The sequence below is a fragment of the Schistocerca nitens genome, chromosome 1 (assembly GCF_023898315.1).
Source record: "Schistocerca nitens isolate TAMUIC-IGC-003100 chromosome 1, iqSchNite1.1, whole genome shotgun sequence".
In the NCBI taxonomy this organism is placed as follows: Eukaryota; Metazoa; Arthropoda; class Insecta; order Orthoptera; family Acrididae; genus Schistocerca; species Schistocerca nitens.
This window is the reverse complement of record NC_064614.1, coordinates 992,050,527-992,071,540: the sequence shown is the minus strand read 5'-3', so window position 1 is coordinate 992,071,540 and position 21,014 is coordinate 992,050,527. Positions and strand designations below refer to the sequence as shown.

Genomic DNA, 21,014 nt, shown 5'->3' with positions numbered 1-21,014 from the left:
TCACATAACTAATGAGGAGGTACTGAATAGGATTGGGGAGAAGAGGAGTTTGTGGCACAACTTGACCAGAAGAAGGGATCGGTTGGTAGGACATGTTCTGAGGCATCAAGGGATCACCAATTTAGTATTGGAGGGCATCGTGGAGGGTAAAAATCGTAGGGGGAGACCAAGAGATGAATACACTAAGCAGATTCAGAAGGATGCAGGTTGCAGTAGGTACTGGGAGATGAAGAAACTTGCACAGGATAGAGTAGCACGGAGAGCTGCATCAAACCAGTCTCAGGACTGAAGACCACAACAACAACATAGAAAAATGCTAAAAATGCCAATAATACAGTACAGTACAAATACTGCATGGTCATAAAGGATACCTGTATTTATACATATGAATTATTCGAATTTTGTGACACAAGCAATAGCTCAAAGTGTCTGGAAATCCCATGGATCTTTCTCAGAAAGCTACAAATTTATACGAAGGAAGAGAACTATTAGAATCACAGTACCATCTGCCCCAAAATGACAGAGATCATCACTAAACATTGAGAGAGCTCGCAGTCCCCTCGGAAAAATATATGGAGTTTGTAATTTTTACAGAGGGAGGGAGAGACATGATCTCACAATACAATTAAAAATGAAAAAGCATTATGCAGGTGGAGTAATCAGAATATGCTGTAGATAGGGGCTGTAGCCCTTGATATAACATCTACATATAAGAGAGAGATTGACACCACAGTTGCTTTAATAATGGAAAGATGGTGCATTCTAGAGAAACACTGTGACAAGATGAAATCGTTATACTACCACTAGACCTTCGTGCTTGAGGAAAGAAAATGTTGTTTTTTATTTGGATTGTGAATGCTGTGATATTCTCTCCCAAACATGTGAGTCTCAAGTCATAAATATACTTGGATGAAATGTAAAGTGACATACAAGAAGTGATACATATGGATCACTTACTGACACTACACAGATGAAATCGTGAGAAGTTTTCTAATCACAGATAGCATACACTTTACCTGCACAACATATTAGCACCAAATACTGTTGCTCAGCTGTTGTCTAATTTTTTAAACCATTTCTCTTGCTTTTACCCCTTTTTCTATTGTTGTCTCCAGCTGTATCAGTTCTGCATGTGTTAGAGGATAATTAATGCACACTGGAGAGAGAGGAGTTTGGAGATGCTGTTAGCTGGATTACTGTTCATATCCATAATTGCTATGCTGAGGAAAGTTAAGTCAGCATCTGCTGATTCATTACAGTCACCTAGTATCATGATCTGCCAGCCAGCAAGCGCCTGTTGTCGCCTGTCATGCATTATTACTATTAAATATTATTACTACTACTACTATTATTATTATTACTCTTTCCTGTCTCAGACGTTATGTCTGGTTAAAAATGGAAAGTGACGCGGACCTTGATCAAGCGTGACTTTCTTTTAACTGTACGGTATATGTTACATTGCATTTAAGAACTTTCGGGTAGTTGAACATGTATCAATAATTACAGATTTCTGTAGTTGTATATATACATTTGGATGTAGCTGTATTGCGTTGATGTACTGGTGGATATTGTGTGGTATGACTCCTGTAGTTGATCGTATAATTGGTATAATGTCAACTTTATCCTGATGCCTGATGTTGTAAGGCAAGCTGTTGATGTATTATTTTTGCTACATTGTCACGTCTTCTGGGGTATTCTGTATTGCTAGTATTGTACATCCGCTTGTGATGTGATCTACTGTTTCTATTTGTTGTTTGCAAAGTCTGCATTTATCTGTTGTGGAATTGGGATCTTTAATAATATGCTTGCTGTAATATCTGGTGTTTATTGTTTGATCCTGTATTGCAATCATGAATCCTTCCATCTCACTGTATATATTGCCTTTTCTTAGCCATGTGTTGGATGCGTCTTGATCGACGTGTGGCTGTGTTAGATGATACGGGTGCTTGCCATGTAGTGTTTTCTTTTTCCAATTTACTTTCTTCGTATCTGTTGATGTTATGTGATCTAAAGGGTTGTAGAAGCGATTATGAAATTGCAATGGTGTAGCCGATGTATTTATATGAGTGATTGCTTTGTGTATTTTGCTAGTTTCTGCTCGTTCTAGAAAGAATTTTCTTAAATTGCCTATCTGTTCATAATGTAAGTTTTTTATGTCGATAAATCCTCTTCCTCCTTCCTTTCTGCTTAATGTGAATCTTTCTGTTGCTGAATGTACGAGGGCCGTTCAGAAAGTAACCTCCGGTTGATTTAAAAAAATACACCAAGTTAAATAAAAATATTTTAATATATACATCTTACAACTACATCTTTGCACTATTTTTCTACATAGTCTCCATAGCGATTGAGGCACTTATCGTATCTCTTCACAAGCTTTGAAATTCCTTCTGCATAAAAATCACCCGCTTGTGCCTGGAGCCAGCCTGTGACCGCATCTTTGAGTTCTTCGTCGTCATCAAACCGCTGTGACCCGAGCCATTTCTTCAAATGCATGAAGAGGTGATTATCACTTGGCGCCAGGTCTGGGCTGTAAGGTGGATGGTTGATAACGTCCCACTTGAAGGACTCAAGAAGGGCCGTTGTTCTGCGAGCAGAGTGAGGACGGGCGTTATCGTGCAAAAAAACGATACCGGAAGTCAGCATACCACGGCGTTTGTTCTGTATAGCCCGTCGTAACTTTTTTATTGTTTCACAGTACACGTCTTGATTAATGGTCGTACCACGTTCCATGAATTCAACCAACAACACCCCTTTGGCATCCCAAAACACCGTTGCCATCAGTTTTCTGGCAGAAAAATCTTGCGAGGCTTTTCTTGGTTTGGTAGACGAATTTGAATGTGCCCACATCTTTGATTGTTCTTTTGTCTCAGGGTTCACGTACTTAATCCAGGTTTCGTCACCGGTCACGATTCTGTTTAACAATGGTTCTCCTTCGTCCTCATAACGTGACAGAAAGTCTAATGCAGAGGCCATTCTTTGAGTTTTGTGGTGGTCGGTAAGAATTTTGGGCACCCATTGTGCACAGAACTTACGGTAACCCAATCTTGCTGTCACTATCTCGTACAAGAGAGTCTTAGAAATCTGTGGAAAACCAGTAGACAACTCCGACATTGAGAAACGTCGATTTTCACGAACTTTTGCATCAACTGTCTGAACGAGTTCGTCAGTCACCAATGATGGTCTACCACTCCTCTCTTCATCATGAACGTTTTCTCGTCCACTTTTAAATAAATGTACCCATTCACGGACAACTCCTTCACTCATAACTCTTGGTCCGTACACGGCACAAAGCTCACGATGAATAGCTGCTGCAGAATATCCTTTGGCTGTAAAAAACCTTATGACAGCACACACTTCACATTTGGCGGGGTTTTCTATTGCAGCACACATTTCAAACTGCCACAAAAACTAAACTAGCGCAGGTACGACGTTCACTCGACCACGGCTTGATGCCGACTGACCTGTTGAGTGCGTGAACGCACAGATGGCGTCGCTACTCCCCCCACAACCCGCACTGTGACCAATTGGAGGTTACTTTCTGAACCGCCCTCGTATATGATGTATTCTATATTTGTGGCATTGTGATCGCACAAGTGTATTGAGTGCTTCTAGGTCTGTGTTATTCCATTTCACTACTCCAGATGAGTAGGTCAATATTGGTATAGCATAGGTATTTATAGCTTTTGTCTTGTTTCTTCCTGTCAATTCTGTTTTCAGTATTTTTGTTAGTCTTTGTCTATATTTTTCTTTTAGTTCTTCTTTAATATTTGTATTATGTATTCATATTTTTTGTCTGTATCCTAGATATTTATAGGCATCTGTTTTTTTCCATCACTTCTATGCAGTCGCTGTGGTTATCCAATATGTAATCTTCCTGTTTAGTGTGTTTTCCCTTGACTACGCTATTTTTCTTACATTTGTCTGTTCCAAAATCCATATTTATATCATTGCTGAATACTTCTGTTATCTTTAGTAATTGGTTGAGTTGTTGATTTGTTGCTGCCAGTAGTTTTAGATCATCCATGCATAGCAAATGTGTGATTTTGTGTGGGTATGTTCCAGTAATATTGTATCCATAATTTGTATTATTTAGGATGTTGGATAGTGGGTTCAGAGCAAGGCAGAACCAGAAAGGACTTAATGAGTCTCCTTGGTATATTCCATGCTTAATCTGTATTGACTGTGATGTGATATTATTTGAATTTGTTTGGATATTAAGTGTGGTTTTCCAATTTTTCATTACTATGTTTAGGAACTGTATCAATGTAGGATCTACTTTATATATTTCCAATATTTGTAGTAACCATGAGTGGGGTACACTATCAAAAGCTTTTTGGTAATCAATGTATGCGTAGTGTAGCGACCTTTGTTTAGTTTTAGCTTGATATGTCACCTCTGCATCTGTTATCAGTTGCTCTTTACATCCTCGTTGTTATTATTATTATTTTAAAAATAAACTATTAGACACTTGCTATAAAGTTTATATGGGCAGCATTAGATATGAATTTTGTCAATTGGTAATGTGGTTTGGTGTGTTCAGAGCCATGGGCTGACTGCGCATAGAAGTGAGTGCCCGCTACTGGACACTGCGCATCTTTAAGGTGTTGTCGTACATTACTGTTATTGCGGAAGCAGTGTGTAGCATGGTAGCTACCGGACTTGATTGACTCGTGATGGTTACATATGACATAAATGGATCCCGCACTACCTGGCATCTACAAAAGGCACATTACTAAAGTGTATGGTATTTTATGAAAAGAGCCGACGGCAGTGTCTGAGATGTGGGTAGTACTCAGCAGATACTGGCTGCAGCATGCAGCAAGTGTCAAAGTATTGGAAAATTATTCTTCTCTTTCACAACTGGATGCATCATCCACGTGATGGACCAGCACACACATCAGCACTGAAATATAATCCTATTTTTAAGAACACAGGTTGAAACAGTGTAAGATAGCATTGCATACCGCAGCTGTGAGCCAGTGCTGTCCTGCCTAAAACCATATGACTAGAGATATGATACTCATCTCCCATTGGCTGAAATAAGCAACAAAATGTGGCTTTCAGCTTTATGAGTCATTCCAGTTGGAGACTTGCTAGTAGCAACAGCACTGACAGAATCAGCACAGATGAAACACCCTAACAGAAATACTTATGATGTCAGCTCAACATGGGCTGATAAGTGACCCTGATTTGACTCTGGTAATCCTACAGGTATGCATTTAAGATGATTTTTTTTCCATATTTGTGTGTGTGCTCATTATAGTTGCAAACTGATGGTTAATTTCCTTCTCCTCCTCCTCTTCTTCTTCTCTTGCACATGTGATTGATGTGTGGAGCATCAGGATTGCACCTGCAACTACTACTCCATAACCAGACATGATGATGATAATGATGATGATAATGCATATGCATTCATTGCCCCAACTGTATTTGCCACACCTGCAAACACCAACACATCCCAGTCCACCATTACCAATGTGGTGTCGGCCGAAGACATCAGCTCGTTTTCCAATGCAGCCATGCTCACTGCACCCTGGATTATCTCACAATCATGTTCGACCTTTGTGTCTACAAGCACTCGAAGAAAATATCGCGATGGATCAATACGATATGATATTACAAGACATCACTGCAAATAGCGATATAACATGGGGCACATAGATATAATCTGAAGTTGCTAATTTTGAACATAAGTAGAACTATTATAAACTGATCCAATGATGATGCATCCGTCACCACAGCCCAGTTCATCAATGATGTACTTGCTGCACCCTCAAACACCACTGCAGCTGGGTCTGCCGTCATCAGTGTGATATTGGGTGATGACAGCTGCACCCTGAATTGTCTCATCATCATGGTCCTTCACATCATCAGACTTTGCTTTGACATCACTCTGGCCCTAGCAGCAGCAGCAGCAGCAGCAGTAGCCCTGTCTGCTTTGTTTTGAATCATGAAGTAAGTCCTGCACTCACAATGGACTACTCTGTGGTTGCTGGTGCTTATGGGGACAGGAGCTCACAAGCCTGTATTGGTAACACGAATGTGAGCTACTGAGACCCAGAAATTTTTCTCAATGCCTGCCCAGGCATTTTGTAAAGGTTACTCCCCAAAATCATCACTTGAATTGTGGTATCCACCATTAAGTTTAACACAATTCCACACTGTGAGATCATGGAACCCCTGTAAGAGGGCAGTGATGCTGGCGAGGAAAAGAGCATCATACAAATTTGGGGGGGAAATGGCATGAAACACGGAGGCGATTCAGTCACAGAGTGATTTGAAACTTTTGTCATGAGTGTCATCCTTGGCCACTTTTCCAAACTTTGGGAAAGTTACAAGGCCTGATCTGTCAAACATCTAGACTGTCATCCCTGCAACTACTGAAAAGGTTAACAACTGTTTGTTAGTGGAACTCCATATGTAGCAGAAAAACATTTGGGCTCCAAAATCATTGTTAGAATAAAAATACATGTTAAATGCAGAGACTTGTGTAGACCAATATTTAAGAGTCTCAATATACTGTCCCTTCCTTGTTTATATATCTGCAAAGTACAAATCATCATAAAAGTAAGTATATTAAAAGAAGAAAATATAGAGAAGCATAATTGTGATTTCCACTCTCCGTGCACTACCTGCATGTCAATTCAGTAAGCACAAACACGTGCAGGGGAGGAGTGCATCATACTGGCATTATCTTATTCAACCACGTGCCATCCTTTCTGAAGCAGATACTAAATTTACCTAAATTTAAAGTGAAACTAAAAGAGTACTTGCTTCACCACTGCTTCTATTTTGTTTCTGGGTTTTTGGAGCACCAAGAAAAACAGTGTAATTGATCACATAATTATTCTTAACCATACTATCCCTTCGATCGTCTTACTGTTTTTGTAATTTTGTTACCAGTATTCAACTTGTATGTAATAAATCAAACTTGACTTATCCTATATCGTTTGTACAAACTATGTACTTCATCACAATTTACAGGATTAATAAAGAAATACAAATAGTCTGGCCTTTCCACACACATCCCTGTGATATGGTTCCATATACGATATGATTATCTGTATTACTGAAGCAAGCAAGCTATACCACCACACCAAGGTCGCTGGTTCATAGGGCGGGAGAGATAGTTATGGAGGACACAGTTAATTTCTCAATAATTATTTACATTTCAAATTCCCACCACAAACATGCAGATCATAGCTCTTTCATTGTTTGTTTACTATTTCACATACTATAGGCTCAGTTTTCCATAGATTTGTAAATTGGTATTTTACTATCTATTACAGCACTTCAAAGTCAGATACTGCACTACGAGCACTGGCTGGCTTTCCAACACCTCGCACAGAGAAAACAAGGACTGCTAGTGGTCCACCAATGGTTTCAGATGACCTCTGCACACCAAGCACTGAACCCGAGGTTGGCAAATTTATATTTAGATTTCTGTATTATTTTCTTTAGAGCTTCAGCTGTATATCACATAATATGTCAATGAAAAAGAAACATAAACAGTGCAATTTTGTGTATCTTTTTTGTGGAATTTTCTGGGTATTTCAGCTTATCTTAATTTTTTGTCTATATTTTTATACAATTCAACAATATTAGGAAAACGATAGATTGCTACTCACACTAAAGATGACATGTTGAGTTGCAAACAGGCACAACAAAAAGGCTATTGCACATTATAGCTTTTGGCTAAAGCTTTCTTCAACATAAAACATACACACATTCACATAGCAAGCACACCTCATGCACACATGACTGCTATCTCTAGCAGCTTCTTTGCTGAAGAAAGCTTTGGCTGAAAACTATAATGTGTAATACTCATTTCATTGTGCCAGTCTGCATCTCAATGGATCATCTTTACAGTGAATAACAATCTATCCTTTTCCTAATGTTGTTGGCATTCCAACCTGAAGTTTCCAGTGTTTCATTATATATTTTTATTGAATTTATAAAAAAATTGGTTGTGCTTCTACAGTTATGTATATTGTATGTCATAAGTATAGAATAAAATTTTCATTTTGGTCATAAACTCTAAAGTTGGTTTAATGCAGCTCTCCAGTCCTGTCACTTGGCAGCTGTCCTCATCGTTTTGGCATAACTGCTGTATTCTTCATCATCAAGAGGCTGCCATATATACTCATCTCTATTCCTGCCCAAGCAGTTCCTTCTCTCTACCACCCTTTCCACTGCTGTTTTCAGCAACAACTTTTGTTGGGAAATATGCTCAATTGCTCATTTCATTGTGTTCTTTGTTAGACATTTTTTTCTCTTTTGGTCATTGCAGGAAGTCTATGTTCCTTAGTCAATCATTCCGTCTGCAACAGTCTCCTAAAACATCATATTTGAAAAGCTTCTGTTCATTTAAGAGCTTTCTTCCCTATAGTACACTTAAAGAACTGTGCCCCAAAAATAGCTTGCCGTGAATCTTTTTTTTTTTTTTTTTTTTTTTTTAGTCTCAGTGTTTATGCTTTTGGATGTTTGTAGTTGTTTATTTTTACATGAAGCCCATTTGCTGGTGCTAGCTTTACTATTAAGTCTATCTTGCATCTTCCTTTTTTTATCTCTTCTGCTTACAAGATAGAAAAATTCATCCAGCTCTTCAAAGGTCTCTTAAATATCGATAGTGACAATGAGCAACCCTGTCTTACATGCTGTATATAACAGCCACTGTTTTTAATACTCTATTAAATCTGTATTAAAGACAGGAGATATCCTCATCATATCATTTCTTTCCCTTTTTTATTATCATTGTTTCCATTGTAATGTCACCTCACCATCACACATTACTCTCTACTTATTTGAATCATCACACTTTTCTTGATCATTATTACTATTTTCTATAAAGACAATACACTTTCTCAATGTACAGTCTTATTTTTCCCCCTGTCTGCTCTGCTTATGGAGAAATTCATTGTATTTTCCTTATCTGGTTAGTTTTCTCTTCATTTTGTGTAATGTTGCAGTGTGAGTCATGATAGGAATGTAAATGTATGTAGAGGGCAATTTAAATGTATGTAGATGACTTCCTTTTTTCCTGTTGGTGATGAATGGTGCATATCTACTATGTAGGAGAATCGTGAAAAAAATGTTTTTGAACAGGTCTTATTACTACAGAAATTATACTTTATAGTCCATCATTTTCATCTTTTTGTATCAATCCTTGACCTGTTTCCAAGCCTCCTCTACTGTTTAATCTGTAAATAACTGTAAACCGCACTGGTTTGTCTTTCAGCTGTCATAAAATTAAACGAACAGTTACCTGCATCAACTGCTTTTCCTTCCTGTTGTCAAAGATGTTCATGCTATTTAAGTGCAAGGCAATGAAATTACTTAACATTGTGAAACACTATTCTTTTAAGGTGCTAATATTAAATATAGAATTAGCTAAAGCATGAATTTTTGCAGTTTCTGTGAAGATAATCTTCAGTGGAGTAGGATGAGTTACCGAATAAAAATTTCTTTAATTCTGTCTTAAATTTCACCACATTGCCTAGAAGACATGTAACATGCTCTGCCACATTGTTGAATACATGTATACACATGCATCTGACTCCTTTCTGTTTTAACGTTATACTCTTAAGGTTGTTTTTGGTCCTAGTGTTACATTCAAGTTTTGCACAATTTTTGAGAAAAGAGGAATAGTGCTAATTACAGAGGACATTAATGAAAACACACACACACACACACACACACACACACACACACAAGTGGTCTCTGCATGATACTCTAGAACGAACACCATATACACTCCTGGAAAATGAAATAAGAACACCGTGAATTCATTGTCCCAGGAAGGGGAAACTTTATTGACACATTCCTGGGGTCAGATACATCACATGATCACACTGACAGAACCACAGGCACATAGACACAGGCAACAGAGCATGCACAATGTCGGCACTAGTACAGTGTATATCCACCTTTCGCAGCAATGCAGGCTGCTATTCTCCCATGGAGACGATCGTAGAGATGCTGGATGTAGTCCTGTGGAACGGCTTGCCATGCCATTTCCACCTGGCGCCTCAGTTGGACCAGCGTTCGTGCTGGACGTGCAGACCGCGTGAGACGACGCTTCATCGAGTCCCAAACATGCTCCATGGGGGACAGATCCGGAGATCTTGCTGGCCAGGGTAGTTGACTTACACCTTCTAGAGCACGTTGGGTGGCACGGGATACATGCGGACGTGCATTGTCCTGTTGGAACAGCAAGTTCCCTTGCCGGTCTAGGAATGGTAGAACGATGGGTTCGATGACGGTTTGGATGTACCGTGCACTATTCAGTGTCCCCTCGACGATCACCAGTGGTGTACGGCCAGTGTAGGAGATCGCTCCCCACACCATGATGCCGGGTGTTGGCCCTGTGTGCCTCGGTCGTATGCAGTCCTGATTGTGGCGCTCACCTGCACGGCGCCAAACACGCATACGACCATCATTGGCACCAAGGCAGAAGCGACTCTCATCGCTGAAGACGACACGTCTCCATTCGTCCCTCCATTCACGCCTGTCGCGACACCACTGGAGGCGGGCTGCACGATGTTGGGACGTGAGCGGAAGACGACCTAACGGTGTGCGGGACCGTAGCCCAGCTTCATGGAGACGGTTGCGAATGGTCCTCGCCGATACCCCAGGAGCAACAGTGTCCCTAATTTGCTGGGAAGTGGCGGTGCGGTCCCCTACGGCACTGCGTAGGATCCTACGGTCTTGGCGTGCATCCGTGCGTCGCTGCGGTCCGGTCCCAGGTCGACGGGCACGTGCACCTTCCGCCGACCACTGGCGACAACATCGATGTACTGTGGAGACCTCACGCCCCACGTGTTGAGCAATTCGGCGGTACGTCCACCCGGCCTCCCGCATGCCCACTATACGCCCTCGCTCAAAGTCCGTCAACTGCACATACGGTTCACGTCCACGCTGTCGCGGCATGCTACCAGTGTTAAAGACTGCGATGGAGCTCGGTATGCCACGACAAACTGGCTGACACTGACGGCGGCGGTGCACAAATGCTGCGCAGCTAGCGCCATTCGACGGCCAACACCGCGGTTCCTGGTGTGTCCGCTGTGCCGTGCGTATGATCATTGCTTGTACAGCCCTCTCGCACTGTCCGGAGCAAGTATGGTGGGTCTGACACACCGGTGTCAATGTGTTCTTTTTTCCATTTCCAGGAGTGTATAATTCGTATAACAAACTTCAGTATTTGTAAAATACTATTGCCATTGTTGAGACCTTACTCCCTCCACTCCTCCCAAATTGAAAGTAAGCAGAATGTCCCTGAGGCTGGATTTTCACATTAATTTGGTACAGACTCTCACTGGAACTTTGCTGAATATTTGTACACTTGCTCAGGATATAAACAATTAACTTAACTATTTTCTTCTTAAAAATTTGGTTCTAGTTAATCGCCACAGAGGATGGTTACTGTTTACGAACTGCACCAATTGATAGGTTTGACATACCACAGCCACATCCACTTCCAATGCCAGAGTACGGAGGGTACTTTGCTCCTCTTACAGAGTACCTGCCAGATAGTTCGCAGCCTATTAGTGGATTTCACAGGTATGATATAGTTTTATTTCTAATAATTTTACATCTTCTGAAAACCATAATGTTGTAATAAAATGCTTTGTTTACAATTGATAGTCGTAAGCAGCATCCTTAATAATAATAATAATAATAATAATAATAATACAACAAATAGTATGTATGGACACACTGGTCGTTGATAGCAACACTTTGTGATCTGATTTGTGCTCATAATTCTTTAACAGGTGCAATGTGGCTGTTATGCTACTGGTGGATGTTGTAGTAGATGGTGTGGATCTGGATTGGTCAATCCATGTACCTCTGATGCTACATATCCTTTTCTTGGGATTGGATCACAGCAGACAACTTGTACATGAGCACTGCCGTATGCTGCTACTAAACCTTTTGGTAGCTTTAGCAGATCACTGTGACCATTTGACTGTTGCTCACATTCTTCTCAACTGTAAAACAGGACAACTTGGCTTGGGATTGCCTACTCCTGCCCTTCCTGTTCTTTCACATATCTTCACAGGTAAATGGAAATTGAGCACTTATTTCATTCAATACTAATGATTTCTTAGGATTTTCATGTAATTTTCCTTTTAGTGACAACACTTTTTTTTGTAATAATTTGTGTGATAACATGCGCAGAAAGTGTTAAATTCTGATGTAATTTGTCTGGTTTATATTGTTACTATAAATGCATTTCAAATTCAAAGACACATAGGACTAAATTCCAAATAAATAAGTAACATAAATATATGGAATATAAGTAACATAAATATATGGAATATAAGTAAGTTTATCTTGACATACAGTAAAGGTGCCACAGTGCTTAAGTAGTCTCATACCTATGAATATTAAAAATACAATGGATATTTATTTGTCTTGTTCAGTTCTGCTTTTTTAACTTTTTACACAAAATCATACTCTACAATTTAGATACATTGGGTAAATAGAGTAATATGGCTAGTATATCACATGATTTGGATGAGTATTCTGGCAGTATTACATTACATTACATTACATCACATCACATCACATCACATCACATATACTAAACTAGTATGTCAAATATAAGAAAGGAAGGAAGGCAAAGGTCTGATCTCACACTGACAATCAGGTCATCAGAGATGAAGCATCATTTCAGATTTGGTGATAAATTTGCCCTTTTTTTCTAATGAATCATCCTGAAATTTACCTCAAACAATTTATGGAAACAGTGGAAGGGCTAAACCTGGGTAGTAGGACAGGCATTCAAGCTGCTGTGCTCGCTAATGTGAGGCCAATGTCTTACCCAGAGTGCCACTTTATATCAAAATATAAGAAATACATAAATGTATGCATGGCATTTATTTCCGTCAACACTTAAGTATACTGTGACATAACAACATGATGTTTAACGGTACTGATAGGGTTAATGTATTTCAGATATACAGTATTACTAAGTGACCAAAGAAATGGGAAATCAAATCCTCCTGGATAAAAATTGAAGTTTCTTGCAAGATTGTTCAGGCCAGATTCAGTATTAACGGTGGACCCAAACTTATAATTGGGATTTTCTATCAACCACCAGATTCCCTCCCAGATGCAACCAAAACTTTAGAGATTTTTTAAACTTGCCAATACATATGTTCCACAGTCATCCTGTCATTATTGGAGGAGACTTAGATAATCCAACAATATACAGGGAAAATGATGATTTTTGTAAGTGGTGAGTGTGACAAGACATTCTACTAAATACTAAATGATTTCTCTGGAAGCTACTTGGGGCAGATACTTTTGAAGCTCAGTCATGGTGGGATATATTAGATCTAATAGCAGCAAACAAACCTGACACTTTTGAGGTTGCCCATGTGGAAACTGGTAACAGTGACCATCAGATAGTTGTGACAAGACTGATTTCGAAAATACAGAAAGTAGCTGAAACAAATAGAAAGATTTGCATTTGCGTGTTTAGTAAACTAAATTAAGAGACAGTCATGTCATATCTCAAAGCGAATGTCACAACCCTTACCTCTGGGCAGGAGCATGTAGAAGAATTGATTGAAAGAATAGTTTGCTAAGTATTGGATGAATGTGTACCTAGCAGAGCAGTTAATGATGGATTTGCCATGCTATACAGTCAATTTCTAAAAGCAACAATACCTGCACAATAGGCATAAAACAAAATATTAAGCCTGAAGATAGAGAATGCAAATTGAAACACATTTAGCTGTCAATAGAGCAAAGCATAATGCCTTCAACAACTACCACATCATAATATTATTGGAAGATTTCTTTAAAAATGCACATATTCTATGTCTGAGCGATACACACACATCAAGGACTCATGGTACACAAAAATAAATAAATGAAATGAACAACCAAAGAAATTCTAGTCATTTGTGGAGGTGGCACCAAAGTTAGCACTCAGATGTTAATGGGTATCATAAGAATTGAAATTGTGGGTAGGAAAGCAAAAGCAAAGCTGCTGCTTTTCATCTTCATATGATAATTTACAAAGAAGTATACATAAGTACTGTCCCAGTTTAAGACACAAACTGCTGCCCGGAAGAATGATGTAGATATTAGTGGCAGTGCCATTGGGAAATGGAAGTTTTTGATATTCAAGAGCACATCAGTGGCACACCCGCACAGCTCTATCCCATAACTTATAAATGGGAAAATTTTCCTGTAATATACCTCTCTCTCTCTCGCTCTCCTTTTCTTTTTCTTTTTCTTTTTTTTTTCTTTCTTTTTTTTCCCCCCTCCCTCCCCCCTCCCCAGCCAGTGGCAAAACAAATGTAACTACACTTCCATGTCTTCATCAAAACCATCTGCATTAACCTTTATATTTAAGACCATCACTTACTCTTTATTTAGAAGAGAAGAAGGACGTGACAAAAAAAATCTCATGTTGTAGGGAGTCTGACAATATTATGGAAATGGAAGAGGATGTAGATGTAGATGAAGATGAAATGGGAGATATGATACACAATGCACAGCGGCCGGCTAGCTTGGTGGGCCTCCGTGTTTTTTAAAGGTGTTAGGCACTATGCCAAAACTGCACTTCAACATCTCTCTCTCTCTCTCTCTCTCTCTCTCTCTATCTATCTCTCTCTTTTTTTTTTTTCGCCAGTGGCAAAACAAATGTAACTACACTTCCATGTCTTCATCAGAATCATCTGCATTAACCTTTATATTTAAGACCATCACTTACTCTTTATTTAGAAGAGAAGGAGAAGGACATGACAAAAAAATCTCATGTTGTAGGGAGTCTGACAATATTATGGAAATGGAAGAGGATGTAGATGAAGATGAAATGGGAGATATGATACTGCGTGAAGAGTTTGACAGAGCACTGAAAGATCTAAGTCGAAACAAGGCCCCAGAAGTAGACACATTCCATTAGAACTACTGACAGCCTTGGGAGAGCCAGCCCTGACAAAACTCTACCATCTGGTGAGCAAGATGTATGAGACAGGCGAAATACCCTCAGACTTCAAGAAGAATATAATAATTCCAATCCCAAAGAAAGCAGGTGTTGACAGATGTGAAAATTACCGAACTATCAGTTTAATAAGCCATGGCTGCAAAATACTAACACGAATTCTTTACAGACGAATGGTAAAACTAGTAGAAGCCGACCTCGGGGAAGATCAGTTTGGATTCCGTAGAAATGTTGGAACACGTGAGGCAATACTGACCCTATGACTTATCTTAGAAAATAGATTAAGGAAAGGCAAACCTACATTTCTAGCATTTGTAGACTTAGAGAAAGCTTTTGACAATGTTGACTGGAATACTCTCTTTCAAATTCTGAAGGTGGAAGGGGTAAAATACAGGGAGTGAATGGCTATTTACAGAAACTAGATGGCAGTTATAAGAGTCGAGGGACATGAAATGGAAGCAGTGGTTGGGAAGGGAGTGAGACAGGGTTGTAGCCTATCCCGGATGTTATTCAATCTGTATATTGAGCGAACAATAAAGGAAACAAAAGAAAAATTCGGAGTAGGAATTCAAATCCATGGAGAAGAAATTAAAACTTTGAAAGTTTGCCGATTACATTGTAATTCTGTCAGAGACAGCACAGGACCTGGAAGAGCAGCTGAACAGAATGGACAGTGTCTTGAAAGGAGGACATAAGATGAGCAGAATAACTGAGGATGGTCGGAGTAGAGAAGATATAAAATGTAGACTGGCAATGGCAAGGAATACGTTTCTGAAGAAGAGAAATTTGTTAACATGGAGTATAGATTTAACTGTCAGGGAGTCATTTCTGAAAGTATTTGTATGGAGTGTAGCCATGTATGGAAGTGAAACATGGATGATAAATAGTTTAGACAAAAAGAGAATAGAAGCTTTCGAAATGTGGTGCTACAGAAAAATGCTGAAGATTAGATGGGTAGATCACATAACTACTGAGGAGGTATTGAATAGAATTGGGGAGAAGAGAAATTTGTGCACAACTTGACTAGAAGAAGGGATCAGTTGGTAGGACATGTTCTGAGGCATCAAGGAATCAACAATTTAGAATTGGAGGGCAGCGTGGAGGGTAAAAATCATACAGGGAAACCAAGAGATGAATACACTCAACAGATTCAGAAGGATGTAGGTTGCAGTAGGTACTGGGAGATGAAGAAGCTTGCACAGAATAGAGTAGCATGGAGAGATGCATCAAATCAGTCTCTGGACTGAAGACCACAACAACAACAGCATAGGGAGTCTGTGTTCTGTTGAATATTTTTATGATTTATTAATTTACTGTTGGTTTAAGATCCATTACCTGTGGCCCATTTTCAGAATAATTTGTATAAAACTGGAAAATACTTTCATTGGTAATAGCAAATATATTTGTTATCCTTTTATAGCACATATGATACCGGTTTCTAGACCATCATTCTTCTATAAATTAGGAGCTGTCAAGAAATGATTTTTTTCTTGTTGTTGTGGTGGTCTTCAGTCTGAAGATTAATATGTTGCAACACTCCTTGCTAGTCTATCCTGTGCAAGCATGTACACCTCTGTGTGACTAGCATAACACACATCCATATGAGCCTACTTCCTATATTCAAGCCTACATCTCAGTCAACAATGTTTACCCCTACACACTTCCTTCCAGTACCAAATTAACAATTCCTTGATGCCTTATATGTCCTGTCAACTGATCCTGTCTTTTAAATGAGTTGGGGCATAAATTTCTTTTTTCCCCAATTTGATTCAGCATGTCTTCATTTGTTATCTAACCTACCTATCTTCATGCTCCAAGCAAAAAAGTTACGGCTGTAGTTTCCCCTTGCTTTCAGACATGTGCACTTTCAGACATTTGCAGTACAAGCCCAGCAAGGTCATGTTGGCTAATGTTACAAGGCCAGATCAGTTAATTACTCAGTGTATTGCCCCTGCAACAACTGAAAAGGCTGCTCTCCCTCTTAAAGAATGAAAGCTTAGTCTGGCCTCTCCACTGATACCTCTCCATAGTGGTTACACCTTTGGTATGATTATCTGTATCATTTAGGCACACAGGCCATTCCACCTTGGCAAGGTCCATGGTTCTTAAGTCTATATTAGTGTCTAGTTGCTTGTAAAATATATATCTCTTTGCTTCTACTACAAGGGACTGATAGCCCTGCAGTTTAGTCCCTTTGCTCCCCAAATCAACCAACCAAACCAGCTTCTACTAATTAATTTTGAATATAGTTGGTCTTGGTATGTTTAATTAGTTGCACTCATTTCCATATAAGTTCCTATGTGTTTACAGTTCTATATTCATTGCCTTAATTAAAAGTGCATCAGAATCAGTGCTTTTATTACTGGTTAAACGTTTCTCGGTTTAGAGTGTGAGTCTTTCATTACATAGTAATGTACATGCTGTTGTGAAACTACCAGACAGAGTAAAACTGTATATCAGACTAGAACTTCAAGCTAGACTAGTTCCTTTCAAAGGTGATGCTCTTACTGACTGAGCTATCAAACACAACTCACACTTACCCTCACATCTTCAATTTTGTTTGTGCCCCTGCCATACTTTCCACATTTCACAGAAGTTCCCCTGTATACCCTGCTGGATTTGCGCCCCTTGTAGAAAGAAGTTCACATGTATATTGTTAGCAGTGCTGCATAACAGAGTTAAAGCCATTTCACCCTTGCAGCATTATTCTACTTTCCTCTGCAGAGCTCTGAAAACAGCAAAACCTTTCAGACTTTTGTATGAAGTCTTCTGATAAGGATAGGGAGTTGCTAAAGGTAGTCAGGATTGTATCAGTGGAATGATAGTCTTTTTAAGCATGTTGAACATGGCTACACTCTTAACTTTTTACTATACCTTTCTTACAGGATTGAATCACTTCCTTAACAGTTACCTGTATCTTAACGATCTGTGTAAAATAGTATGAAAGCTCCAGAGGACTGAAACTGGATAATCAATGTCCAACTTCATTATACTGGACGAAACTTGGACAATTATCTGAAGAGGAGCTCTGAGGATGCAGCCTACTGACATTAGATTGCTTTCATTGCAACTAAGATACAGAAAAGTAATTAAATATATGGAGTATCTCACAGAAAGCAATGGAATTATCATATAACAAGTGTGTCACCAATTTGGTTACTTGTGAAAACTTGGAGACATCAGCCTACTAGGATAAACATTCCAACACAGTGTGGTTAGTTGGTTTGAAAATGGGGAAGGGACCAAACACAGCATGATACCGAGTGAGGTGGCACAGTAGTTAGCAGACTGGACTCACATTTTGGAGGACGACAGTTCAAACCCACATCTGGTCATTCTGATTTAGGTTTTCTGTGACTTTCCTAAATTGCTTTAGGCAATCCTTCCCTAATCCAATGGAACTGATGACCTCACTGTTGACAATACCTTACAGCTCCTAGGTCCTTGACATTGAATTTTTTGAACAGTTAATCCTTGATTTGCTTCTTGTTTTGAGTTCTATTAACGCTTTATGTGGCAAATGGTGAAAATAAAAACAAAAAAAAAATTTTCAGTGCGTATACTTATTTATTATGCTTAAAGAAATACAATTCAGTCAGTTTTAGAAATTTTTGACAAAAATTATAAAAATTATGAAATGTTGCTTACAAGCAACATTGCCAGCAGTAGACCACATTTATACATATTATAGAAAAAAAAGTGTTTGCCAATAACCTCAAGCAAAAGGTTTCCTGTACATGAATAATTTAATTTATAAACACATTTATGCATTCCTGCTGTGTAATAGAACTGTTTCATGGAACGAAGCACAATACTAGATTGTATTTTGAACACATGACTGTAGAAAATCCAGATAGACAATAACGGCAATGACCTTTGGGACCGTATACAGGCCAATGCTCCATATTATCAAATTGGACATCTTGTGTAACAGTCGGAGCTGTTGGCTTCCTCCTCTTCTTTTGTGGTGGTGTTATGTCTATTGAGGGCCTTCTTACTTTCCTTTTCCCTGAAAACATCAAACCATTGGCAATATCTGCCCTGAATGACTTCAGTGAGGTCTTCTTGTCCAGAGATTCTCCTCGAAATACCAGCCAGGCATTTACAGCTCTCAGATCTAGCATAAACCCAAACAATCTCTTGTACCAACACCTAGTTTTCATTGGTAGTCTGTAGAGCTCTATCAGCATACCAGCAAGATCAACTCCTCCCATACGCTTGTTGTACTGACGTACAATACTGGGACAGGGCACATCAATTCTTCTTTTTTCATTGCTTTCCCATCACTTTACTGTTGAGAGTGATTGGACACCACAAAATGAGCTTTCAAGTGTCATGATTTTATAATTTTGAATATCCGCTGTAATCATATGTAATATACTAATGGCACATGTCCCAACTATGGGCAATGTTGCTCACAGGCAACATAAAAGTTTTATACTATTTACGTAATTCAAAACAACCTATCCGAACTCCGGAGATGGGAACTTGCTCTTCAATATATCCTCTCTTCCCATTATCCACCAGGCCTCAATCTCCGCTAATTTCAAGTTGCCGCCACTCATACCTCACCTGTCATTCAACAACATCTTTGCCTCTGCACTTCCGCCTCGACTGACATCTCTGCCCAAACTCTTTGCCTCTGTATATGTCTGCTTGTGTCTGTATATGTGTGGATGGATATGTGTGTGTGTGCGAGTGTATACCCGTCCTTTTTTCCCCCCTAAGGTAAGTCTTTCCGCTCCCGGGATTGGAATGACTCCTTACCCTCTCCCTTAAAACCCAAATCCTTTCGTCTTTCCCTCTTTCCTGACGAGGCAACAGTTTGTTGCGAAAGCTTGAATTTTGTGTGTGTGTGTGTGTGTGTGTGTGTGTGTGTGTGTGTGTGTGTGTGTGTGTGTGTCTATCTACCTGCCAGTGCTTTCGTTCGGTAAGTCACATCATCTTTGTTTTTAGATATATTTTTCCTACGTGGAATGTTTCCCTCTATTATAACTATATATATATATATATATATATATATATATATATATATATATATATATATATATATATATATATATACATCTGGGGGCAGGGATGATGTGACTTGCCGAGCGGGGGCACTGGCGGGTCGATGGACACACAAACAAACACAGACACACGCACGGGATTCGGGCTTTCGCGGCAAACTGTTGCCTCATCAGGAATGAGGGAAGGAGAGGGAAAGACGAAAGGATGTGGGTTTTAGGGGAGAGGGTAAGGAGTCATTGCAATCCCGGAAGCGGAAAGACTTACCCTAGGGGGAAAAAAGGACGGGTATACACTCGCGCACACACACACATATCCATCCACACATATACAGACACAAGCAGACATCTCACAAGCAGACATATTTAAATATGTATTATATATTGTATATGTATAATATTGTGAGATGTCTGCTTGTGTGTGTACATGTGTGGATGGATATGTGTGTGTGTGCGCGAGTGTATACCCGTCCTTTTTTCCCCCTAGGGTAAGTCTTTCTGCTCCCGGGATTGGAATGACTCCTTACCCTCTCCCCTAAAACCCACATCCTTTCGTCTTTCCCTCTCCTTCCCTCTTTCCTGATGAGGCAACAGTTTGTTGCGAAAGCTAGAATTTTGTGTGTGTGTTTTTGTTTGTTTGTGTGACTATCGACCTGCCAGCGCTTTCGTTCGGTAAGTCACATCATCTTTGTTTTTAGATATATTTTTCCCTTGTGGAATGTTTCCCTCTCTCTCTCTCTCTCTCTCTCTCTCTCTCTATATATATATATATATATATATAGAGAGAGAGAGAGAGAGAGAGAGAGAGAGAGAGAGATAGATTCCACGTAGGAAAAATATATCTAAAAACAAAGATGATGCGACCCACCGAACGAAAGCGCCGGCAGGCAGACAGACACACAAACAAACACAAACACACATACAAAATTCAAGCCCTCGCAACAAACTGCCACCCCACCAGGAAAGAGGGAAGGAGAGGGAAAGAGGGGAGGATGCGGGTCCCAAGGGAGAGGGCAAGGAGTCACTCCAATCCCGGGAGCGGAAAG

The 21,014-nt window shown here is 39.6% G+C and overlaps 1 protein-coding gene across 1 annotated transcript in view; it reads left to right on the top strand.

The window, feature by feature from the left end:
* The window catches only part of LOC126195200 (protein furry), a 1,217,589-nt gene that overhangs the window by 1,034,364 nt on the left and 162,211 nt on the right, over nt 1–21,014 (top strand). Inside the window, exons 30-32 of the mRNA XM_049933718.1 lie at nt 7,290–7,419; nt 11,399–11,559; nt 11,772–12,058. Coding sequence (XP_049789675.1) covers nt 7,290–7,419; nt 11,399–11,559; nt 11,772–12,058 — 578 coding nt within the window. The remainder of the gene's footprint in view (nt 1–7,289; nt 7,420–11,398; nt 11,560–11,771; nt 12,059–21,014) is intronic.